The 27,880-nt window shown below is 36.4% G+C and overlaps 1 protein-coding gene across 1 annotated transcript in view; it reads left to right on the top strand.

Annotated features, from left to right (window-relative positions):
- The window catches only part of LOC149414643 (uncharacterized), a 220,273-nt gene that overhangs the window by 168,349 nt on the left and 24,044 nt on the right, over positions 1–27,880 (top strand). Inside the window, exons 3-8 of the mRNA XM_089643555.1 lie at positions 18,927–19,057; positions 19,582–19,762; positions 20,258–20,511; positions 20,925–21,074; positions 21,972–22,069; positions 23,380–23,498. Coding sequence (XP_089499681.1) covers positions 18,927–19,057; positions 19,582–19,762; positions 20,258–20,511; positions 20,925–21,074; positions 21,972–22,069; positions 23,380–23,498 — 933 coding nt within the window. The remainder of the gene's footprint in view (positions 1–18,926; positions 19,058–19,581; positions 19,763–20,257; positions 20,512–20,924; positions 21,075–21,971; positions 22,070–23,379; positions 23,499–27,880) is intronic.

Raw genomic sequence — 27,880 nt, 5'->3', positions numbered from 1 at the left:
TATGGAAATTTGACATAAATTTTTAATTCAAATTTTCTCTTTATCTCTCCACACTTTTTATTATTATTATTTTTACTCTCATATGAGAAGAAGATGAACCGTTCTCATCCCAGGCAATTACTAAGTTGCGCGAAACGCAGCTTGCATTTGATTCGTTCCTTTCCTGTAATTCGTGGTACGGTTCGCGTTTCGGTTCGCAAATGTATACGTACCCTAAAAGATACTTTAACCATGTATAATTTAATCTTATTACTTGTATCATAATGTACTGTATACGTAGAAACACCCATTCATAGCTTTAATTTTTAAGAAATGTAGCATTAATTATTGAAAAAATTGCTTTTATAGCTTTAATTTTTCTTTTTCATAGCGTTTATAGCTAAATATGATGTATTTTTCGAATAACTTCATGAGTTAAACCTCAAATTATAATATTTAATTATATTGGGGACTTTTAAAAGAATTTTTTTAAAAAAACATGTGAAACATGTTTGAAACTCAGCATGGCACGTGTTTCTACAGTAGAGTGTGTCATGTTCGTTCTACGATCTGTCAATACAAGATTATAGCGACTAAAATTTTTTTTATTATCGCTAAAAACACCATTTATCCCTTTAATTCGCGAAAATATCGTTAAGGCGATGCCATACGTAGTTATGCAAAATCATGTGTTTTTGGTTTGAAAATTTGGTCACCTAGAAATGTTTTAGATGCTTTAATTAAATACTGCGAGTAGAATACATCTTGGCCTTTGAAATATTCGAGTATTTTTTAGATAATTTTTTTTATAAGCCCTGAAAAAAATAATGTATAAGGCCTATGAAAACTGCTTTAAAGTTCAAAATCTCATACTTACGAACCCATTTTCGATTATGATTTTATTGTATAATGTGGCAAATTAAGTTATTTATAAAATGATCGAAAAAAAATTAAATATTTATGCCTGAACATCCAGAAAATAAAATAAAAGGCGCTTTTTGACCATGTTTTTTTCTTGCTTAAATCAAAACAGGCGGATGGTGTAAAGCGGGAATTTAAACCTTATCGCCATCTACGTAAGGGTTGTTATTGATAGCGGCTCAATTTAAAATATTACACGACGTAGTGCATCGCCTTAATACTATGAATGGGTGTCTCTATGTATACGTCTAAATCTATACAAGTTGTCACAAAATTTTATGCCAACATTTCAAGGGGTCATAGACTTGCTCACAACTAATCAGATTATCTAAAACCTCAGTAAAAAGTCGCTAGTTTTCGAGATATTCACACTTTTACGAATTTAGTGGAAATCTACACTGGTCAGTTTTTTTAACGCCACAAATACAAATTTTCATATTTTAAAATTCTGTAGATATCGCAACCAGAGTTGAGTCGAATACGAACAGTAGGTAATCACCTAGATGCATCGCTCGCATGTTTCAAACATTCGAAAAGACGAGTAGCGCTAATCGACAGTTTATTCAGAGGTGGTGAAATACCCCGCGGATGGGCTCATCTGTTGCTGCTATTTCGGTGGTCGATTAGTTCAAATTTGAATCGAACATAAATATTACACTTTGATCCTGTTCATAATTTGCTTGCATTAATTCTATGCGTATTATTGTCGGATACGATTGTAAAGAATGTATGAATTCTGTTTTTTACCAAACCGCATATAATTCTTTTATTAATGATTTCGTACTAATCATGTTGTCATTTTTTGTTAATTTTAATAGCCATTCTTTGACCTTTTTCAAACAAAGCATTTGTTTCTCATAGTTGTTATCCTCTTCCCCTCTCTTTCCTCTTTCATCTGACATTTTGTTAATTATTTTTATAATTTACTGAGGACGGGTCGTTTCATAGAATTTGAAAAATTCATCAAATTTTAAAGTTAAAAATCGCTTGACAAACAGAGGATAGAAACGTTCGATTTCAAGCACAACACTGGCTTTTATTTATGTTGTAAATAATTTTATAAGAAAGCAAAAAAGTTAATCAAGTGAAACTGTCACAGATAATCTTGCGTTTATACATTTCTATTGAAAAAAGTTTTTTTTAGTAGTTTACATTTGTATTTTTTATTGAGTAATTTAATTTTTATTTATATTCTACTCAAGCGAAACTATAGTAAAACCTTCAATTAATCTAAAGCATATTTTTTGGTATTCATAATGTACAATTCGTTATAAAGATTAATCAAAATAGTGATTTAGCATTAAGCTTCGTCTTAAAGTTCTGTACAAGTACTGTGAAATAACCGGTCCATGATGAATAGTGTCAGAACTAGAATTTTAACTTAAATTATCTAAAATAACCCGTCCTTAGAAGAAGAGAATACAGATAGATCGGATAATGTATGTGCATTTGAATATCTGAATAGTGCATATTTGAGCTTTTTTGATAGTTGGTGAATATTTTAGCCTTTTTGTCATTTCTGCAAAAAATATACTAAAGAATTGATTTCCAAAAGACGTATTCTTAATTTTATCGTTCAATTTAGGCATGGAATTAGGCTTTTTCTTACGTATTATTACTGCATAATTTGCCATTGGTAGTACACTTTCACCATATTGATAGTGAATACGTTCCGACGTCTAGTTCTTACACAAGATTTTTTTAAATAAATATATTAACTAATCAAAACAAAATTGTACATTGTATCCACAGACACCGATAAACCTAAGATAACAAACCGCTGATACAAAACGACACTCAATTTCCTGCAATACCTCTGAATATAATAATATACATCGTGTAATATCTATCTACTCGTCGAGACAATGACACCGTTTGGACGCGAACCTTGGCTTTCGTATCGCACACAATACCCATTTACCTAGGCCCGCCACTGGCAACTAGTTGCAATTCATTGTTTACAAGTTTTCGAGCCTCGTTCGCAGAAGGAGTCTATTAGCGCGAGAGTACAGGCTATAAACATATTAAAATAAAGAGTGAACCTAAAGCTGGAAGAGGTTATATTTGCGCCAAGCACATTTAGATTTTTTTTAATTCTAAGCAAGATTTTAAGTAATTACTGTTTTATACTATGTTAACATTCGATGTTCTGTGTTATTTTTTTTAAATACATCTATATGAATTTCACAAATTTTGGAAGTGGAAATTAACCCACTTCCCGACATCCGGTCGAGCTGAAACTCGACAAATAGATTCGTTAACGATGAAAATGCATTCTATCAACTTTTGGTAGAAATCACACACACGCAGACATACACGCATTTCTATGAAATCAAATGTCATTACAGCAGTCAATATATGAAATAAATACGCAATACACATTTTATTTTCATTTATAATAACACTGTAATATTTTAAAATTGTATATCTATAATAAGTATCGGTCCTACCCGATCGCCATTTGGCGATTTTGGTGGAATTTTTTGACTCCAGTTACTAGGAAGATTCAATCATCAGTCAAACCATTTTATTTTTTTCTAAATTTGAAACATTTGAAGATGTATTATTGTAAAAAAACTTAGTTTTTTATGGGTTTATTTTTATTTTTAAAGTTATGGATCCCATACAAAGAAATGATATTCTGCGGCAGTTCCCCAATTGATCTGACCCCCTCTCCCGAGGAAGATTATAGCGTAGTGTGTAACCCCAACATATAATACGTATATACCACTTACAATTTATGCGCTCATAATATAGCGTAATGTGTCTACTGTCTAAAGTTTAAAAGTTTTACGTTTTCGAATATCTACAGATACACAATTTTTGAGACCTCTATGGATAAAGAATAGCGATACAACCTAATGGGTAAGTATTCTGGTCACTAAAAACATAGCCGAGCATCAACGTGCGAATTAGGCTCTAGTCTAGGCGTATCTACTAAACACTATTCAGTATAATGTATAATACCCAGTACTGAGTACCAACAGAATCTACTCACGCCTCCGCGGCCTTGCGCGACCTCGCTCCGCTTGTCGGCCGACAAGAGAAGCACCTCACGAACCTCGCGTATACGTCTGCCTTCAACTATACCAGTGATAATCAACCTTTTTTCCCAATTCCTTTTTTATCAATTTGTTCACAGGCCGCTGGTAGGGTAGCTTGACATGGTTAACTTTGCAGTCGGCGGTGTCGCGAACCTATTTATATTGTTATAAAATAATTAGATCGCACAAAAGAGAGCCACAGGTGAAAATTTTATATCTCCAAGGCCAAACGAATTAATGCTGTCGATTTTAATAATTCTGAAAATTTTAATAACGATTTAAAAAGTACTTGCAATTTTGGACTGCCGATTCAAAATAGACGGACATAAAATTGTGCCGAAAACCATTCGTATTTTCAATAGAAATATTGAAACCTTTAAATATTTGATCACAGCATCCGGAAATCCGAAATTATTAATTCATAAGAAATATCAATTTCCCTTCTATTACTTATTATTATAGGTAAATTCTTCGAAATTCAATTCCTTGAAAAACAATTCCTTGACAAAAAATAATTTTTCATCAATCAAAATTTGGGTTACCGCTCTAAATATATAAACATATACTTCACCACAATCTAAAAATCTGTCCTGATGACGGACACTGTAACCCTGTCCGAAACATTGCCTCAAGGAGGAAGCGCTACACGGCATAATACCCCAAAAATTATTCACTAAATTAATAAATATCGACGGTCCCGAAAAACAATGTCGGGTGTTCAAATTTGTAGTTTTGCAGTAGAGCTGTTTAATGTATCGTTTCTGCATTCTTACTGTTTTTGAGCTCAAGAAATATTAGTCCAGTCAAGATGTACATCCGTGCTTGCAAAAGGTCCAGTCATTCTGAATTTTTTATATGTTGTTAGGACCTAAACCAGTATTAAAAAAAAAAAATTGCAACTTCGAAAGTGCTGTGCGAGCGACGGTGGACCTAAAAAACCAGGAAATTTTCGGATTTTTTTCAGTTTTTGCTCAATATCTCAGTAGAGGAAGGGTCTGACCGGTATAATTGGTAAGTATACTTTTAAAGTATACTAAATTTGCTATAATTTAAGACCAAAGCAAGCTATATAAAGCCATTGGTTTTCAAGATACAGTTCTTCAAAAATAGGCAATTTTTTCCAAAAAGTGAAATTTTTTCGAAATGGTCACTTATTTTGTAAAATAATTTCTAAAATACGCATCCCACGTCAAATATTGTATGAAATAAAGTTGTTGTAAATTTAATAAGCTTTTATTTGAGACTAGATTGATATCTGTAGACTAAACAGTTCTCTCAAAAATGACAGAGAACCAAAAACAGTCATAAGTGGGTTTTGGGTGAAATGCAAATAAACTGTTCTCGCTTCTTTTTATGGTTTTATTGTGCTGTGAAGTAAATCCATTAATCATCGTGGATTTATCCTAGGGTTATAATATAATTACGACTATTTCAAGTTTCAAGTACCCATTAGTACCTATACCCATGAGTCATCATGGGTTTATTTTATGGCATAATTATCGACCAGTATAACGACCTTCAGTCAAATTTAAACAATACAATAATTGGGAAACTTACTTAACCCAAATTTAAAAGCACCACTAATATTTTAGCCAAATATTTTTATTTCGTCCCCGAAAAATTGAGACGAAAAAAGAAGACACGAGACTGGAAAATTGCTGCGAGACACTGAAAGGTCTCTCTCTCACTATATCAGCAGAAGAAATTGATACCTACCAAATACTAAAGGCAAAATTTAAAAGTGCTTTGGAGAAAATTGAAGCGAATGGTCCAACATCACAGTTGTATGACCACTTTGATAAAAACTATTCATCCAGGCAGAGCGTGCTGGTGATTGGAACCTTCATTTGTACACTGTCCACAAGATGCTCCCTTTTTTCCACGCAGCTGGACATTTTTTGTATGCTAAGAGCGCGCACCTCTACCTTCAGGATATGATGGCTCTACAAGATCGGATGGATAAAAGTGAATACGACATGTTCACAAAAGGATCCTTCACCATTCGCCGGTTTGACAAGTTTTGGTCTGGGTTGTGGTCAGACCTAACAATTGAGCAGAAGCTGATGCGATCCACGAAAACCTACGGTGGGTTGGACCCAAGGAAGGGGAATCTCCGAAAGTGTTCTGGCAAGGTGGACAACAGGAATGGTGTTTATGTTGAACATTTGTGAAGAACTGGAAAGTTTTTGCAGCTTATCATGTCCTACTGGAGAGCAGCATGTAGACATGAGACCTTCTCGAATCATCCGAGATAATAGTGATGTGGAAAAACTAAAAAACTGGTTTGCTCTCCACCCTCCGTTTCCCAAAACTGACAGTTTAATTTCTATCAGTAGTGGTTTACTGGCAGGTCCTGAAATTAATTGCCACACAGCCCAGAGAGTTGGAACGGAAGGAGTGATGAAAATTGTGGGGAAAATGTACGACAAAGTAGTAATAAAACGGAAAAATAAAGTTACCACGCTGGCATCGATCACCTCAACCGTTAAACTGCCGGACAAAAATAGAAGAGTGGCTGTGGATCCGCTCACAATTTTTCAGCGTGTGTGTATTGCAAAGAAATCTGAACAGGATTTACAGGATGACTTCAAGTATGAGCTGGCCCCGTTCCCGATGTCTCTGTTCAATGAACAAGGGATGCGCAAGGGCACAAAATCTACTCTGTACTCTGCCTACACTCCTCTTTCCAGCCACACGCCGATAGATGCCAGCACTCACGTCATTTTGGATGGTGGCTACCTCTTGCACAAGGTCGTGTGGCAGCAGAAGAGCACGGTTCGAGCACTTTTGGCGCGTTATACCACCTACCTAAAAAAAAAAACTCCAAAACAGCGGAACGACTCTGGCGCTACGCTCATTCCAGCTACGAATTGACGTTCGATGAATCCACAGTAATTCAAATTGCTCAAGAGCATGTATTGGGCAATTAAAACAATAAGAGACGCCTTATAACTCTTCTCTGTGACGCCTTTCAGAAGGAGGGAGTAGAAGTGGCTGTTGCCGAAGAAGATGCTGATCGAGAGATCGTCATGATGACGTTATCAAAAAGAGCAGATGCCGATCGGGTCGTCATAGTGGGAGAAGATGTCGACCTGCTCGTTCTTCTCAATGGTTTAGGCGTTGAAGAGACAAACGTCTATCTTCAGAAGAGCACGAAGGGTGAAGCTGGTTGCTGTCACTACTATACGACCGCCTACAACACCCAGGACTCCCGACAATTACCAGAAACGGTACTATTTACCCACGCGTTTGCCGGGTTCGATACCACCTCAGCACCGTTTGGCAGAGGAAAGACCAAAATCAGCACACTTCTGAGCAAGAGTGAACCACTTGCTGAGCAAGTGGAGGTCTTTCTTCGGCCAGACTCTACCCCACAAGCCGTGAGTGAAGCAGGCATCAAGTGCTTCGTGGCTCTATATTGGGGTGACATCGCGAGGGATACTTTGGATTTCCTGAGGTATAAGACGTTTGTCACTTCAACAAACATAAACCTCGCCCGTTTGCCACCGCCGGAAGATGCTGCAGGCCACCATGCAGCAAGGTGCTACCTCCAAGTGCAGAAGTGGCGGGGAGTCAACTTGAATCCCACTGAATGGGTGTGGAAGCTGTCTTCTCAAGGACTTACCCCCATCCCCACCACGATGGATCCCGCACCTCCTGCCCTTTTGCGAAAAATTTCGTGTAAATGCAATAAAGGATGCTCTGGGAGCTGCTCGTGTAGAAAGGCTGGGCTCCACTGCTCAGTCCTCTGTTAGTCATGCGGTGGCAAATTTTGCATTAACGTCCCGGATGTGGAGCTGATATGCTCGGACGATGAAGATGACCCGACTACAGACTGGGCGCCTCTCCCAGCTAAGATAAAAAGAAAGACATGATTTGGCAATCAAGACACAATACCTACATGATTTATATTAGTTTTATTTTTTGTGTACTTGTAATTTGTCCTTATAGTAGGTACCATGATGTTTGTACAAGCATTTTGGTATGTAGGTATATAAAACAATGTTTGAAGATGACGTAATTCCCGATAGATGTAATATCTTTTCTTTTTTTCATCAAAAATCTGTTAACTGTTTGATAAATAAAACCATAAAAAGACGCGAGAACAGTTTATTTGCATTTCACCCAAAACCCACTTATGACTGTTTTTGGTTCTCTGTCATTTTTGAGAGAACCGTTTAGTCTACAGATATCAATCTAGTCTCAAATAAAAGCTTATTAAATTTACAACAACTTTATTTCCTACAATATTTGACGTGGGATGCGTATTTTAGAAATTATTTTACAAAATAAGTGACCATTTCGAAAAAATTACACTTTTTGGAAAAAATTGCCTATTTTTGAAGAACTGTATCTTGAAAACCAATGGCTTTATATAGCTTGCTTTGGTCTCAAATTATATCAAATTTAGTATACTTTAAAAGTATACATACAATTATATCGGTCAGACCCTTCCTTTACTGAGATATTGAGCAAAAACTGAAAAAAATCCGAAAATTTCCTGGTTTTTTAGGTCCACCGCCGCTCGCACAGCACTTTCGAAGTTGCAAAATTTTTTTTTTAATACTGGTTTAGGTCCTAACAACATATAAAAAATTCAGAATGACTGGACCTTTTGCAAGCACAACCCCCTTTTCATGTTTAACTTGACTGGACTATATAGTGTGTTTGATATTTTGCATTAAGCCCAATTATTTAAATTACAGAAATATATTACCAAAAGCAGTAAAAATGACATATTTTTCGAATGGCAGTTCTTCGAAATACATGTTTTTCGAAGTCTCAATTCTTAGAATAGCAATTCTTCGCCATAAACATTCGGCTACTATATACTACGACTAATAGCCATTTTTGCACCCAAAAAAATTGAACAAAATTCGAAGATTTGCATGGTCGAAGAAAACGTAGTAAAAAAATCAGTAGTTTAATAAAATTGATTTTCGAAAAATTTATTTCGAAGAAAATCATAGATACCGTTACTTACATGTTTTCAGAAACATCATTTGGAAGCGTAGGCAACCTCATAAAACAGAACACATGCAAAATATCAATCATAGCGTGCACGAAGAAAGCGCCACAGGCTAATTTTTTCTACATCCAATAGTCAACTCATAACAAATGCGGTTGAAAATCAAACAAAATGTGGTCAAGAAAATTTTTGGATTTTGTAAAACGGAATCTTTTAAATACAGGGTTTTCCAATAATAGGTGTTATTTTGATATTCAGTAGTAAAAGATCAATGGTTTTGTTGCTTGTGTGGCACGTAGCGCCGTCTTGTTGAAAGTAAACGTTGTCCAGATCAATACCATCCAATTCCGGCAATAAAAAAATCATTAATCATCTCTAGATAGCGCAATCCATTCACCGTTACTGTTGCTCCAGCCTCATTTTCGAAAAAGTAAGGTCCAATGACTCCGCCGGACCATAAACCTCACCAAACAGTCACACGTTGAGGATAGAGAGGCTTTTCAACAATAACTCTTGGGTTTTCCGAGCCCCAGATGCGACAATTTTGCTTGTTGACAAAGCCACCGATGTGGAAATGGGCCTCATCACTCAAGATGATTTGCATTTGATTCACTTAAGTGAATTTTAATAATTTCAATGCGTTGTTGAAGCGTGTATCATTCCATTTTTATTAATGGCGCAGTTTCTACTTGTCAAATGTCAAAAAATGACAGCTTCAAAAGTAACATCTACCGAAATAGCGGGCTATACAAAATAACACCTCTTATTGGAAAACCCTGTATATCAAACATAGTTCTCAACAAAAAGCGCTGCGCTGCGAAGGTGAAATTTTTTCTACAATCAAGGTGATGCACTAGGACGTGTAATATTTTAAATTCAGTCGCTATCAATAACAACCCTTACGTAGATGGCGATAAGGTTTAAATTCCCGCTTAACACCATCCGCCTGTTTTGATTTATGCATGAAAAAAACATGGCCAAAAAGTGCCTTTTATTATATTTTGTGGATGTTCAGGCATAAACATTTAATTTTTTTTCGATCATTTTATAAATAACTTAATTTGCCACATTGTACCATAAAATCATAACCGAAAATGGGTTCGTAAGTAGGAGATTTTGAACTTTAAAGCAGTTTTCATAGGCATTTACATTATTTTTTTCTGGGCTTATAAAAAGACTTATCTAAAAAATACTCGATTATTTCAAAGGCCAAGATGTATTTTACTCGCAGTATTTAATTAAAGCATCTGAAACATTTCTAGGCGACCAAATTTTCAAACCAAAAACACATGATTTTGAATTACTACGTATGGGATCGCCTTAACGACGTACCGCGATATTCTGTGTTTAGAATATGTAAAAAAAGCTTATTATTTTGAGCGAAGATTTGAAGAAAAAAAAGTTTTCCGTTAAACCCTTTCACAAAACAGAACAGAAACTGTTCAATATTGTTTAGCGTAATTTTTTGATTAGCCAAATGGGACATACGAAATGGGTTCGCGGGCCGCGGGTTGCGTATCACTGAACTAGAGACTATTCACAACACAAAAAGTAGTGACTAGAGCAGATTATTATAGACGCTTGATGCTGGTTGCTTGGTGCTAGCGGCGGAACTTGGATCATATACAGTTATACAGCTCCCCTTATTTTGATCGGCTTAGAATGTTTCATTGATTTTAAATTATTTTTGTTATAAATTTTCAACAGTTAAGGCCCCGTAGTAAGCGTTCAAAGATGGTTTGAAAGAGAGATATGTAAATACAAATGTTAGAATGAGAGCGCTAATATTAAAAAAAACGATAATAATTATCGAAAATGGTGAAAATATTTAATAAAACATGACGTCTCCGTCTGGAAAATCATTACTTCCGGTGTGCCTCAGGGGTCCATTTTGGGTCCTTTGCTTTTCTCTATCTATATTAATGATATTACGACATGTTTTCGCGACGCTCAAATTTTACTATTTGCTGACGATATGAAGATATACCTTCCTATAAGCTCCCCGGACTGTTATGCGCGTTTACAAGCAGATCTTGATCGACTGACGGATTACTGTCTCAGAAATAAGCTTTTTATCAATATTTCTAAATGTTGCAAAGTCACATTCACACGTAACCGTGTGAAAATACTGCATGATTACACCATTTCTGGATCGATTTTAACAAATAAAGACTATGTACGTGATCTCGGGGTTTTCTTAGACTCTAAACTTACCTTTGATAAACACGTTGATAACATTGTCACCAAAGCATCAAAAAGTCTAGGTTTTGTACTGAGAACATGCAAATTTTTCAAAAATACTAAGACATATCTGACTCTCTACAATTCACATGTTCGTCCTCACCTGGAGTACTGTTCACCGGTTTGGAACCCGCGCTATATTGTTTATGCTAACAGGATATAAAAAGTTCAGGAACGATTTCTCAAATTCCTCAATTTTAAATCATTTAACATATACAACACTTACGACGAAATCGAGTAACATTTTCGAATCACGAAACTACTCAACAGGAGGATTGTCGCTGATCAGATGCTCTTGTATAAAATTATTAACTCTAAAGTTGACTGCCCGGAGTTGCTGAACAAAATAAATTTCCATGCGCCAATTCGATACAGCAGACAAAATACCCTTTTCTACATTGATAGATGCAATACCAATTCCAAACAAAATGAATTTATGCAAAGGACATGTAACTACTATAATAATAAATTTGCAAATATAGACACTCGTGCTGACATATTCACTGCTAGTTACTATCACTACAGAATTTCATTGTATCACATTCTAACTCATATTCACGACTGTTAAATTGATTGTACCTAATATTTTAATATTACTTGCGTGGCAACTTTTCCTTATCCCTCTCCTCCCCTTTCCCGTTCCAACCCAAGTCTATTTAAGTATAGTTATAATCACATTTATTTTATTGCTGTTTATGGTAGGCATATTATAGGTTTATCGTTTGTTGAATTTACATTCGTATTATTATTTTTCTTATTTGCTGCTTTATTCTGTTTTTTTTTCTATTTTTATTAAATATCCTAGTTTACAGGTTAGTTTTATGTTTCTGAATATCTATCTGTGAACATTAATAATTGGTCTGTTTTTTGTTATCCTCTTATGTATATTGTATTACTAAGACTGTTTATGTTACTCAAATAAATAAAAAATAAAGATATAGAGAAAAAAAATTTGGAAAAATGTTTTAGTTGAGTTTAGAGATACACTGTGAATTTTTTCATGCCTATAACATACATATTGAATAACAGAACAAAACGTGTATTTAATAATTTTCGGAGCTTACTTTGCAATTTTTTTTCTATCGAGGGAATTTCATATAATTAACGTTTCGGCATAATAAATGTACTGATATTATCTTCAAAAATACATACAGTACATCTGATCATGCTTTTCACTCTCGACCCTTTGCATAATATTGCTGACGTAGAAAAGAATCGTTGAAGATTTTTGGAATGAGTTAATTTCGCAAATTAATTTTTGGAATATTTAAAGTTCATTTTTTCTGTTTAAAGTCGCTCTAAAATGTAAAATTTTAATATTGCCATCAATAATGATTGATTTAAAAAATTACAAATTACAAAACTGTTCGAATTTGGCTTATGACGTAGATAACGCTATCGGCTCCCACCTGAACACTCATCTATTACCCATTCCCGCCTCCCAAATTGACGTTATTTTCCATCTAATCTCTCCCCTGTGATTGTGATCCACACAATCGAGTCGTTACTGTGTTAACTTCATAATACGTGTCTTTAACCCTTTCAATACCAGAGTTCCTCCTGAAAAACATTAGTATCGCTTGTGGAGGATATTCATCATGGCGTCTATTATTTATGCTAGTTTGCAACATTTATTCCAGCAACAAATACTGTAAATATAATAATTAGTTTTGCTAGGACTTTTTTGTGTTATCTTTATATTTATGCATAATTTTAAATTAAACAATTGTTTGTGCGATAGTTTTTTTTTCTTACTTATAAAAATAACCCATTGAGACCTAAAAACAATAAAAATCTAAATAACCATAAAATTTTCAAATAATTGTATAAGGTATTATCAAGGTTAAAATATGATCCATATGTGGAAATAAAAGTGCGGTGCTGAAAGAGTTAAACAAATAATAATTATTATGTTTCGTACTAATGAAAGGTGTTGTAAATGTTGTTTGTTCTGCGTGTGTCTATAAAACTGAATACATATTGCAAATTATAGCGTTCTCGAAGAAACAATTGCTTCTTTTCATTGAATTTTTGCAGTTTATCTGACTTTCATATATTTTTTTTATAAATATTGGATACCTATTATATTTCCAATTTTATTTTTATTTCATTTTGGTTTACGCCCAACGATGACGGAAACGAAACGAAGTCAGTGATAAATCAGACTAGGAACATGAAGCCCATTTGAATCATGTTGGAAGGCTGATGCTCTCATCTCAGTGTGGAGTCTAGAGAGAATACTTGTAAATGATAGATGTACAAAATTAAAAGCAAATAATAAAAAAGGCAGTGAAAAGAATTTAACAGACTGACGGACATTTCAAAATACTAATATTGTGACAAAAACCATATGTGCACTAATTTTATCTTAGTATAAAGGAATTTTACCATCGAATGAGGCAAAAATGGAAGAATCCATTGGGTTTTTTCAAATTGTTCTTCACCGATGAACTAGTAGATAACATATATACTCAAATAAATCTTTATTTTATTTGGTTTTACGCCCAGCCGGGCTTTTACATGGATTTTAAGAACAGAATATACCTAGTGAGCTATCGAAAATTATACAACAGCATGATATAACAGTAAATTGATAAACTGAATATGAAACGATATTAGTAAAAATGTAACAGTAACATAAAATAATATAGAAACTAGAACAATACTACATATAAGACAAATCACTAAAACTACATTACCAACAACGCTACTCTAGTTTGTAGGATTCAATAAAGTGCTGGTATAGATTACGCTTAATTCTATAAACGGAGTCAATAAATATATCAATAGTACCCTTCAATTAATTGCCCAGATCATGCATCCTATTGGTAAGTGAGTGTGTCTGATTGTTGGTTGTGTATGAATTTCAGAAGAATGTTACATTTTGTCTTGTTTTCCTAGTCGGCACATGCTTATAAAAAAAAATTGGGCATTTTAGCCAAAGTTTGTTTGTACATTGCGTTTTTGTGCCTCATGTTTTAGATTGGCTTTTTCATAGTAACGTATTATGGAATATTATGGAATATCGCACATAAATGTAAATTTATTAATTTACTTTATTTAGTCAATTAAATAAAACTGTTGAACCTGTATATACTTGTAATTATTTATTTAAATCGAAAGATAGCGTGTTTTTACCATGTCCCATTTTTACGTTAAATCAAACAAAGTCTGAATTCGTAATTGATTTGTGTTGTGTACGATTAATTTGGTGGTTTCTTAAAAAGCTAACATAATTCATTTTTAGAAAATACTGTTTTTACGTAAATTTTGACTAACATTGAAAAAATCACGTTTAACATTTCTGGTAGAGAATCTGTTAGTTCCATTTCATGACCATATACAGGTTTTCCAATAAGAGGTGTTGTTTTGATATTCAATCGTAAAAGATCAATGGTTTTGTTGCTTGTGTGGCACGTAGCGCCGTCTTGTTGAAAGTAAACGTTGTCCAGATCAATACCATCCAATTCCGGCCATAAAAAAAATTAATCATCTCTCGATAGCGCGATCCATTCACCTTAACTGTTGCTCCAGCCTCATTTTCGAAAATGTAAGGTCCAATGAATCCGCCGGATCTCACACGTTGAGGATAGAGAGGCTTTTCAACAATAACTATTGGGTTTTCCGAGCCCCAGATGCGACAGTTTTGCTTGTTGACGAATAATAATTAATGGCGTAGTTTCTACTTGTCAAATGTCAAAAAATGACAGCTTCAAAAGTAACATCTACCGAAATAGCGGGCTATTCAAAATAACACCTCTTATTGGAAAACCCCGTATTTTGATTTTTTAACGCCCTTTTTACGAGCTATGACATAGAATATTTTATAAAACTATTAATATTGTAGTGTTTTTTAGTTTTTTTTCTGCATAACTGAACTGGCCCAAGGACAAAAAATATCTCTAGAACTCTAGTGTTTCTGTTGCAGCATCAACAGTTAATTCATAATTGCCAACAGTTGTCTTGAATGATCAGAGTTTTTCACCATACCAAGGGCAATATATTTTGAAATCTGCAACTACGCGATTTGACGGTGCCAGGAATATTCTGTAAAAACAAACACGTGCCTATTAAATTTATATATTCTATCTATCTATATAAATAAAAAATATTTGTTCAAAATCTTAAATCACCGAAAGTTATTCATCGATTGCTTTGAAATTTTGACACGACGCACGCGTCGTTGCATTCGAATACGCGTATGTTTTTATATACCTTTATTATATCGATCTCACGTGTGACATACATTGCACGCGCTATTGTTTCTCTATTTGCACAGAAAGATTGAGCCACAGGAACGGGTGGCGGAGTACAGTTATAGCTAGTTATAAATAATATAATTGATGTGTTATTATATCGGCGATAAAAATATCACGATATAATTTATCCTTTGAACCCTAGTGTTTTAGGCGTATAGCTGTAGAATTAGAGTCTCTATTGCGTATTAATATCTAACGCAGGGGTTCCAAACCTTTTTGTACTCTAGAGCACATTCTAAAATATCGGTAGGGTGGCGGGCACCACCTATTTTTATTCGACAAACTCGGGGCAGCAATCGCAATCAAAATGACAACAACGCGGTTCCAGGTGAGGAATGCTATTTGCACATCACTCCTTGTACACGCCGAAAACCCGAAGTGAGCCGATGATCGCCGAACCGATCGGGACGGTACGAGCATGTGACTACTGTCAGTTTGGCTGTCGGTGCCATGCTTATTGCTTTCACTGACAGACAGAGCTGGCAGAGTCATGTGTTTTGGCGCCTTCGGCGTTCATCGGCTCAGTTCGTGGCGTTCGTTCACTTCGGGTTTTCTGCGTGTACAAGGAGTGATGTGCAAATAGAACTCTCCATTCCAGGCTAGCGTGAAGAGTGTAGTCTGGCTCGCCGCTAGACAGGTTGCGATAAGTACTGTCAGCAAAGGAACCACTCATACATACAATATCGCAAACATGCGAACATATTTAATAAACCTAGGCACTCAAAAAAATTAAAACTCTAACAAATATATAAAAATAATTAACATTTTTAATTAATGTTTATGAAAAAATTATTTCACTGTCGAATAGTGGCGGGCACATACGAATCGTAAGCACGGGGTTGGGAACCCCTGATCTAACGTGTTCCACTCTTAGATCGCGATAAGCGATAAGATCGGATTCCGTAGTTTTAGTTGGAGCGTTGGAGGTCAATTGGAGTTAAAAAAGTGGAACCTATTTATTCGCTTCATGTCTCATCTAAATATAATACATCAATGGTTTTAGGTTTTTTCAAATTGCATAATATTACATCAAAATCAGCATTCTTTGTACTATATGTTCACATGGACATAATAAATTTTCCGCATTGAACAAACTAACTTGCGCGAAGCTAGGAAGGCGGCGGAAAGCCTCTCTATCCTCAACGTGTGACTGTTTGGTGCGGTTTATGGTCCGGCGGAGTCGTCGGACCTTACTTTTTCGAAAATGAGGCTGGAGCAACAGTTACGGTGAATGGATTGCGCTATCGAGAGATGATTAATGATTTTTTATTGCCGGAATCGGATGGTATTGATCTGGACAACGTTTTCTTTCAACAAGATGGCGCTACGTGCCACACAAGCAACGAAACCATTGATCTTTTACGATTGAATATCAAAATACACCTCTTATTGGAAAACACTATATTTGTATTTTTCCAGCTTTTGAATACATAGATAGTTTAACAGTCAACAGTTTTGAATTCAGTCATACAGATTATGAGCGCATGAGTCATGCAACTTTATAATATATTTGTGTTATCTTTGTGTGTTTTGTTTTATGACTGTAATGCAGTGTCAAATAATGGCCATTAATTAAAAATGCACGTTTTCCTTGTGTACTCTCACAGTCATTTTATTAATTGGTCGCTGATAGCGGCAAACGCGTTGTTCAGTTCGTAGCTTGAATGTTCTTATTATTATCATTACAAAAAATATGTGCGACCTTTCCTGGAATACGCTTTCCTAATATGGAGTCCATATTTTGCGAAAGATATAGATCTGTTAGAGAGAGCACAGAGACGATTTACAATAATACCAAGAACTTTGAAAGACGGCAATACGAAGATAGACTCCAGGAACTAAGATTACTACATCTGTGCTGTGCTATCGCTTAATATTCCAAAACTTAATAAGAGAGCTGATAGTTCTGAATCTGATTCCGATGGTGAATCCTCCAGCAGAAGTGATCTATCCGTGGAATATGCGACAGTTAATTCATCAAACAGTATTGGCAATGTAAGCCAAAATCCCCTCATCAATGATGATAATGGCTCTCACTCCACTTCCACGGAGAGTGTCCGGAAATCTGAAGGCGAAACCACTTCTTTATTCAGCAGTGATACTTCTGAATCCTACGCCAACTTCTCTTCCTTCTCTATTGAAGAAGAAATCCCCGGAATCCACCTTAAAAGAAATAAGGAAAAGGGTGACTTGAATTTCCAAAATTTTATCTGGACATTATTTTAGTTGCCCTGGCATAGAAGAAATCTTCACCACCAACAAAAATATAAATCTCTGTGGATATTAAAAAAAATAACAAAAATACCTTTTGCATCCAATCCTAGGAAACACTTTCTTGCAAATATAGTAGTGGATGTATGGAACAAACTTCCACAAGAAGTCATTGTTGCTAATAATATAAACCTATTTAAAACTAGGTTTAATTACTGTTGCGAAATCAGATATGAGCGCATAAGCAGAATGGTGCCTGCTTATTAAATAATAATAATAAAATAACATTTCTAGTCCTATTTGTGCCGGGTCCTGTTCTAACTACTCCAGCGGCCAAGGTTCATTGCGGACCCCATGGACACTAGAAATTAGGGAGATTTTTTTTTTACATTAACCGCACAGAGGAGGCCACCAGGAAAATAATTTCCCTCAGGGCATATATCATCTCTTGGGATGCTGTGTGTAGGCTCTTTTTTAAGGAAAGGAAGTAGAAAAAGTTCTGGGAAAGTGATGAGCCCGTTTAAAATTTTATTTTTATGTGAATACCACACGAGAGTCCTAATTATTCCCGATCGGCTGGAGGCAGTAAGACTATGGCATCCACATTTTGGGTATATAGTGAGGCTGAAGGTAGAGGGCAAGTGGAAGAGATAGGAAAGAGAAAGTTAGGGTAGTCAAATATTCAAATTTTTCTCTTTGGTGGTTTACCAGGACTGTACTGAATGTACCATCTACCACTCTGGAACATGCCACAAATATATTATTTACTAAATGAAAAAACACACTTTGTAATACACCATTTTTTATATGAATTAATAATGACAGCCAACCGGGTTTTCGCTTATCTCAAGCTTCATCAGGGCTTTTTATATTAGCAGTTAATAACCCACTGTAACCGGAAAAACAGAACAACGACAAACACAACATGATAAAAGTATAGGTTAGATTACTTTATCATCATTCATTTTTATTAACAGAAATAATAATAAGACGTTTGTACATCGATGGCTTAGAGATCAGAAATTGGCGGTTCGCGGGCCAGATCCCTGGACCAGATTGTATGCAGCCCACAGTACATCTTACGAAAACGTACAAATGACCTATGTCAGTATTGTCGGTAGATTCGTCGATAGCTACAAAGTAGAACTTTGTATTTTTCAAATCCTTCATAAGTAAATTTTGTGCTTCATTCCCCAATAGTTCCGCACAGCACCTAGTTTATGAGCACAGATATTGTATTTCCTTAACGATAATATTTATATTTATTCTTGTATTTTAATATAGTTTGTTGTTTATTTCCAGGGAGGAGGTGAAGAACCACACGGTGCAATGGAACGCCACATTCCAGTTTCCCTGCAAGATGTCGGCCAACGCCTCCACTGGCATCCTGGATCCTAGCATTTTGAGGATATCCGTTAGGAAAGAATTGAAAGGTAACAAATTATTAATTACTGTCAGTCATGTATCTCCCTTTCACATATGTTCCCTCATTCCCACACCCAACCTTATTCCCACAACTAATTACATATCCCATTCTGACAGTGTTGGAATACATACCAACGTTGCTGATCATTACGACAATAAGGAATTTGAGTGTAAAATATCAAGGCTTAATCCCCCGCATACCCAATTTCTACCCATTTATAACAAGTTTCTCGTTAACTCTTTAAAAAAAAAAAATATTTTTGAATATAATATCTATACATTTGTTAAGCCGAAACGTTAATTATATTAAATTCCCCCGATAGAAAAAAAAAGTTAAAAATACCCGAGGGGTTAAAATTGTTTATCGGAGTCCCTACCCTTGAAAGTCTCAAGGGGGCAATCTCAGCAGCTTCTACGATTCAATGAGCCGAATGGACGGGCAAAACCTCTTCACCTTTGTTACTACTCTCTGTTAACTTATATAAATATGTATAAGAGATAATTCAACAGTATTGACTTGTGTATTTTGTAGGCGGCCGCTCGTACCAGAAGCTGGGCTTCGTGGATATGAACCTGGCGGAGCTGGCAGGCGCTGGTGAGGCTGCGCGGCGTTGCCTGCTGGAGGGCTACGACGCACGCCGCCGCCAAGACAACAGCACGCTCAAGCTGCGCATCAAGATGAACATGCTGTCGGGGGATCCACTGTTCAAAGTGTAAGTCAGACTCATCAGGCCACGCGCTTTTAATTTATTTATTTTGAATTCACACGCAGCTGGGCTTTTACATGTTTATTATATTTTATTGATAATCTGACACCTAAAGATGATTCATCAAAACGCGTGTCCTGTGACAAAAAACATGTGATAGTGTGACATCGATAGTGTCATATCACGAACCTGTTTTCCGGTAAGCGTCCGTCAATGTGTTAAGGACTAAATGGGTCCCTCTATTGGTTTTAATGTCAAGCCTCTGCAATTCTTTGAAAATAAAACTAATGTTAAATGATTTTTATAATTTTTTCAATTTATTTATTTATTAATCGTAGGAATGCGGTTGAATTTGTTTTTACTTTCTATTTTCTTTTCTAATGTATTCTTGTTCCTCTTTATATATGTTGGCTCTCCAGCACAAGATCGAACTATTGGAAACAGCTAAAGATAGTTTTGACCATACTAAATACACAATTATAATTGTTGGTTATGTGGCAGGCCATCCCCGTCGCTAAAGCACAAACAGCCGCCGGAACACCTGAGCGCGGCGGGCCTCCCCTCCCCGCCATCTCCCTCCCCGCCCCCCCAGCCGGAGCTGGTCCAGCAGGTGGCGCAGGCCCTGCAGCAGACACAGCAGCCGTTGCAGCCTTCGCAGCAGCCGCCCAAGGACGATGATTGTGGTTCGTCTATCGCCAGCGGCAGCTCTGGGTTCGGGTCGCTGCCCAAGAAGAGGCCGGCACTCTTTGGAAGCGGTATGTATTTTATATATAGAAGAATCATTGAAACCTTCATGTAATCTAGTATAATTGATATATTTAGCCATATCCTCCAGAACTTTCTAAATTTCTCAAATCCATAATTAACTAACCATCGTGCCAATTTACTGCAGGAGTTGGCAGAGAGGACGGAACACCAAACAACTCGGCCTTGGCGTTCAATCCTTGCTTCAGTCACATTCGTACATTGTCTCATACATACATACCCTTCTGTTATTCTGACTCTTCAATAACCCGACTCAAGTATTTGGTTCACTTGATTGTGCCGTGTCTTCCTCAGCTGTTCCCGACTACATCCGCACTACATGCCCAAACCATCTGAGATCTGCTCCCGGGTCGCTTATTTTCATTTATAATAACGCTCATTTTTAATGACATCCTCATTCCAGAGCTCCTGAACCACCAGACGCAGACCAGCATTGTTTCCACGGAGCTGGTGCTGCCGTACCCCGGAGGCCCAGAGGGGGCGGATGGAGACGAGGACAGCGGGGGCACCCTGCAGCGCCAGCGGAGCGGCTCAGACATGCTGGACGGTTGTGGTGATTATAAATTTCTCTTCGCAATTAACAATGGTTCCTTATTCACTCTGTTGTAACATAATCACTCGAACAATAACCAGTCAGGTATCTGTAGATAAGTACATAATTTTTATCATATAATATTTTTAGTTAGATTTTGTCAAATACCAAATGATGTCACTAATGTTCGTCTCTTGAATATTCCAGATAATGTTTTGTAGCGTGAAGCTGTTATAGGCGTCATTTTGAATTGTTTTCAAGTTGAAAACATCACCGTTTTTACCATCATGAGCAAGGCACCTACGAATTTGCAAATCACATTTTTTTTTATGTGACACTTCACAAGAGCACCCATGTCTGTAAAGTGTAAAGGCGGGAGAGATATGTCTCCACCCGGTTGGGCAGCATTATGAGGCGGGTTAAGGTAGGGGCTGTAGGAAGGGATTTATCAATGCGGGTCTTGAAGAGGCCGAGGAAGAGGAGAGGGGTATATGAGGGAGGAAAAACAGATGCCAGTAGCTCATTCCACATTACGAGCCGTCTTACAGAAACGGGTCGAAGTACCGGCCCGTTCTCATGAAGCCAACAGTGTTCTGCTTGACTTTTGCAAATTCCTAGCTGCCTTTTTGCTTATGACAGCACTATAGACATTTCTAATAGACCATAGACAACGTAAAGAAATAGTAATATTAAATATTGTCCCAAATAAGTTCAAGTAAGGGCAATTTCAATAACTAACATATTAAATTCCTTCAGAAGGCGAAACATAACATATTATTATTATTATCAATAGTTAGAGATATGATTTTTGAAATGAGCGCGGTCGAATCCAAAATCGAACGTCTGGTAAGCTCTATGGCTCGAATTTTTGTAAAATGTGTGTGTAATAATGATGATGTTTGTTTCCTTCTGTTTCAGTGATAGCGCATTCAGCCGTGAGCGGCCACTGTCCCGCCTGCCTGCAGGGACACTCTAGGAATAGTTCCAATACCTCAGGGGAAATGTCTTCTTCTAAGGTACCAATCTATAAACTATCCATCCATCTTACTATAGCCACTGGAACGTTTTTGGCCACATCTTGGCTAATTTGAAAACACCCTCAAGCGTCTGCTGGCCAAAATATGGCCAATTTGAAGAGATATTTTAAAACATTTATTGGAATTATTTCAAAAGTTCCCGTGCGTTGGAATTTTCGATTAATCACAAAGCTAACTTGCAAAAGAGGGCTGTTAAAAATGTAGCCCTGCTACTTTATCTCACATTTCCCAAGTTACATTTTATAATATTACATCTCTGTCGTGTTGATGGGTCGAGAGAGTCCGGCTGGAGAGGTCAAAAGATCTTACTCAACCAGCCTCTCCTGATTCTGCTCACCACGCAGGAGGTGAGCAAACGCATCCAGCGCCAAGACCTAGACAAACCTCTCCCCCTATGAACCCCGGTACTCCTGCTAAGTGACTAAACATAGAAAACCACTTAAGGTGAACTATAGCAGGGGTATTGGTATCTTTAGGGAACCAAGGAGGAGTGAAGAGGAGAGACGAAGTCCTCTTCCATCGTGACGCCTTTAGGGAACCAAGGAGGAGTGGAAAGGAGGGATGAGGCTCTCTTCCCTTTTGGGGCCTTCAGGGAACCAAGGAGGAATGGAGAGGAGAGACAAAGTCCTCTTCCATCGTGTGGCCTTTAGGGAACCAAGGAGGAGTGGAAAGGAGAGATGAGGCTCTCTTCCCTTTTGGGGCCTTCAGGGAACCAAGGAGGAATGGAGAGGAGAGACAAAGTCCTCTTCCATCGTGTGGCCTTTAGGGAACCAAGGAGGAGTGGAAAAGAGAGATGAGGCTCTATTCCCTTTTGGGGCCTTCAGGGAACCAAGGGGGATTGGAGAGGAGAAATGAGACCTGGGAATACACATTGTGGAACCAGAAGACATAACCACATATCCAATGACAACCCTGGTGAACTTTATTAAAGGGACTGGGTGACTGTTAAAGGATTGAGGTAAAATGGGAGATAGATAGCACAATGGACCTACGGCCTAAGTGCTCACGGGAACCATATGTAAACCGTCTCCGCTCTATAAAAAAAAAAAAGTATTGGTTATCCAATAAATGGTTGACGGGGTGGCGGTACCATACCCGCCTCCCTTGTTCTATCGGTATTTCAATGGAAGATGTAACAATTCAGAGGAACTAGCATTGCTGACTCTTCGACAGCTAACGACTCGTCGGTGCATAGTCAGGAAAAATGCAGAAAAGAAATTATTTCTCTCAGTGCCTCCCGTGTAGAGTTAATATAAAAAAAAACTAACTTGCTTATTTGTGATTTCCAGTTCAGTGGCTACGGCAGCTCCCACAGCCAGCAAAGCCAGCACTCGCGACAGAGCTCGGAGGGAGGGGAATCTTCAGAAGGGACGCGGCACGGTCAGACTCCCTCCAACACACACATTAGGTGACAATTACACCAAGAATATTTTTATAATATGAACAATTGTGTTAAATCTCTATCTAATTCTGTTTATCTGTCAGAAATGATTTTAAATTTTTGATCTGTCAAGCAATCTACACCCACCGAAGAGAAAGTGCCCTTGAGCTGAATTTCTCCCGAAAGCGGCACTATAAAAGTCTTCCGAATATTACTATTATTAAAAGTGGGTTCTAAAACAATTTGAAAGAAAACTGATGTCGCCAATTTGCAAGAGTCTTATTATAGGAACAATTTCAATTTAAATACTAAGCCAAAGTTTAACACAATTTAGCAGTTATAGTGTTTTATTTTTGGGGTATTACGCCATGCTGTGCTACTTCCTTCTTTATCCAATGTTTCGGTCAGCATTACTGTGTTTGATGGACACTGTAATGTAGTCAGAAACTTTGGATAAAGAAGGTAGCCCAACACGGCGTAACACCCCAAAAATAAATCACTACAATTTAGTTTAGTCCGTGAAAATCTCAAATTATATTCAATTTAGCATTGTTCATTACGAGGACAGGAAACATCTAAACGTTGGTTCAGAAATCAAAATGTAATTTTTGTGTAAAAAAACTTTTCTACAGGTAAATCATTTTAAAGAGAATCTTGCTCGTGTAATGGTGTACTGGATGGATAAAAAAAATCAATCCGAAAACTCTGTTTTGAATTTTCGATCTCGGCTCCATCTAGCTCTGGCTAGTAGCCAATTTCGAAAAAAAAAATTGGTTTTATTGAGGACTGAACCTTCTTCCCCAGGGACTGGAGTCAACCGCGCTAACAACTGAACCAAATCCCAATTGGGTAGGACCGACATTTATTTCATATATCAATTGCTGTAATGTCATCCAATGTCAGAGAAATGCGTGTGTGCGCATGATTACCATCAAAAGTTAATAGAATGCATCGTCATCGACAACGAGTCTATCTGCCGAGTTTCAGCTCGTTCGGATGTCGGGAAGTGGCTTAATTTCCACTTCCAAGATTTAATAATAATAATAATAATAATTGGATTTTTTTTTTTTTTTTTTTTTTTATGTGACACCTCACAAGAGTGTCCCTGCCTGTGCAGTGTACAGACAGGGGAACTATGTCACCACCCGGTTGGGCGGCGTTGTGAGGCGGAATAATGTAGGGGCTGTAGGAAGGGATTTGTTAATGCGGGCCTTGAAGAGGCTCGGATTATAGGAGGGAGGAAAAACAGATGCCGGTAGCTCGTTCCACATACGAGCCGACTTACACAAAAACGAGTCGTAAAAACGGCCCGTTCTCATGAAGCCAACGTCAACCGTGAACGGGTGTTCAGTTCGTGTCCGTTGAGTTTCGCGTACGTGCACCGGTGCATCAGGAATCAATGCTGCTAGCTCCTTGGAGCAGGCTCCATTGAAATACCTGTAGAACAGACAGAGCATGCCTACATTGCGTCTATGCATTAGAGAAGGCAATCGGTCTGTTAACAACGGATTGTCAATCAGACGGATCGCTCTCCTTTGCACAGATTCAAGCAGGTTTGATGACTTGTATAGCGCCGTTTTTGTGCAAAATCACCTCAAGGGCGCTGTACAAACTTATAATACATTTCTACAGTGATCTATGTTATTACTTAACTATTTATGGAGAAAATATACAGTACAATACTTACCTGGTAGGTCATTAGCATTCATTCGTTACCCAAAACAAAAGTGATGATTATTTTCCCTTTTAACGCTTGACGTTTGGATGTAAATTCAAATTAAAAAACTCTTTGTTGTACAAATAAAATACAAAGGGTATAGCTTATAGATACATAATCCTATGTGTTACTTATTTTTGTTAAGAGAAACGAAAAAACATTAGAGTATTAAAAATCCAATTGAATCATGAGTCTAAATTTAAACAAGTTACTTCTGAAAGTACTTTAGTACTGATGGATGTTATGTGAAAATAATTATTATATTTTTAAACGTCGCATCTGGTATCTTTAGGCTACTGCGGGGTAAGAGGGGACTGTTCAAATCTAGTTCAAAATGGGGGTGTTCAAACCTAGTTCAAATAACTTTTTCGATATTTTTAATAATGTGCTCTTTTTAAAATGATTTGCCTGTACGTATTGTTATTTTTATAGAATGATATATTTATGCAATCAACATTTATAGTTTTACTCTCTTACTAATAAAGTATTACCAATAAAATTGTTAAACAATTATCTATCTTCTATATATATAAAAAAATTTGATGTTCATTTGATCAAAATCTTAAATCTTTGAAAGTTCTTCAGCGATTGCTTTAAAATTTTGATACAACGTTGCATTCGAATACGCGTCTGTTTTTATATATCCGTATTATGTAGATGTGACATTGGACGTAAAAGCAAAACGCGCTATTGTTTCTCTATCTGCACAGACAGATTGAGCCACAGTAACGCATGGAGGGGTACAGCTAGTTGACTTTATATATTAATGGTTGTTATCAGTTGTGTAAAATTTAAAACACGCTTATTAGCAAAGTCCTCAAGGATAATCTATCATTTAAGCTTTAGACTGTGCTAAGTGATTACTAACTAAATTAATTATTTGTGTTCTAATAGTGTGTTCGTTTACACTAATATTCAGCCTTCATTTCAATGTTTTATGTGGGCCTTATTAATTTATTAAAATTTGTACATTTTATCACATTTCTCCCACCAGAAGCAACATACTCTTCTACTACTGTTGCAAACAAATTGATTAGTAAAGTTATTTTTCTGTGGACTAAAAAATAATGGTAATATACAGGGTTTTCCAATAAGAGGTGTTATTTTGATATTCAATCGTAAAAGATCAATGGTTTCGTAGCTTGTGTGGCACGTAGCTCCGTCTTGTTGAAAATAAACGTTGTCCAGATCAAAACCATCCAATTCCGGCAATAAAAAATCATTAATTATCTCTCTATAGCGCAATCCATTCACCGTAACTGTTGCTCCAGTCTCATTTTCGAAAAAGTAAGGTCCAATGACTCCGCCGGACCATAAACCGCACCAAATAGTCACACGTTGAGGATAGAGAGGCTTATCAACAATAACTCTTGGGTTTTCCGAGCCCCAGATGCAACAATTTTGCTTGTTGACTAAGCCACAGAGGTGGAAATGGGCCTCATCACTCAAGATGATTTGCATTTGATTCACTCAAGTGAATTTTAATCATTTCAATGCGTTGTTGAAGCGTGTATCGTTCCATTTTTATTAATGGCGTAGTTTCTACTTGTCAAATGACAAAAAATGACAGCTTCAAAAGTAACATCTACCGAAATAGCGGGCTATTCAAAATAACACCTCTTATTGGAAAACCCGGTATATTATTTTCACAGATCAATTTTTTTATGCTGCATAATTCTTTATCATTACATCCTAATTTAATTAAACCACCCCAGCACTCTAATTAAACACCCCAACCATAAAAGTATCATCTGAAATTAAAGCCTACTTTGTAATATGACTCCATAAACTGAAGGGGAAGAGGAAGCTACAAGCCAAAAATGTGTATATTCTTGGTATACCTTATATTGTAGGTAATAGGCTTACTTAACTCTTTTTAAAAGTTTTTAAGTTCCAAAAAAATATATGTAATTTTTGAAGATAGTATCTATACGCCGTTATGCTGAAACATTAATTATATCAAATTTCCTCGATAGAAAAAATCGCTAAGCTCCGAAAATTATTAAAAACACGTTTTGTTCTGTTATTTTATATGTTATACGCATGAAAAATTCACAGCGTATCGTTAAATGCAACTAAAGCATTTGTCGAAAGATTTTCGCTTAATTATTATTGTTTTTTAACATTAGTATTTACATATCTTCCTTTCAAACCATCTTTGAACGCTTATTACGTGGCTTTAAGAAATTCATTTCTCTGAATATAAGTAGCTATTTTGAGGAATCTACTTATGATAGATTATATACATATATAAACCCATTGTCTTGTAAAACGGTACAATTTGCAAAAACGTCATTTTGAAAAAAGAAACGGTAAGTTATTATGAAAATAGAATCTGCTGACACACGGCGAAAATTTAGCGTGGTAATTGAGAAGTTAATATAGATTCCTTTTGATAAAATATTTTTTCTTCTTTTTTATATATTTATATATACAGGGTGTCCGGAAACTCGTAGTACAAGCAGGAAACTGGTGAATCTACATCACATTTGGAGTCGATTTTGTAGTATATTTTTTTTTATTTGAGCTTTCGTTATCGAGTAAATCGAGTTTGAAGTTGATTTTTTTTTTTTTTTTTTTTTTAATCAAATTCTTATAAATTATTACTGAAGATCAAAGTACCCAACTAATTAAAACTATTTGAAAGTAAAACAAATGAAGAAACTCGGATTTGAAGCATTATTTTGAAATC

This window comes from Hesperophylax consimilis, chromosome 19, assembly GCF_061612785.1.
Source record: "Hesperophylax consimilis isolate HC1 chromosome 19, BYU_Hcon_1.0, whole genome shotgun sequence".
In the NCBI taxonomy this organism is placed as follows: domain Eukaryota; kingdom Metazoa; phylum Arthropoda; class Insecta; order Trichoptera; family Limnephilidae; genus Hesperophylax; species Hesperophylax consimilis.
The sequence above is the reverse complement of the archived record's forward strand: the minus strand, read 5'-3'. Positions and strand labels throughout refer to the sequence as shown.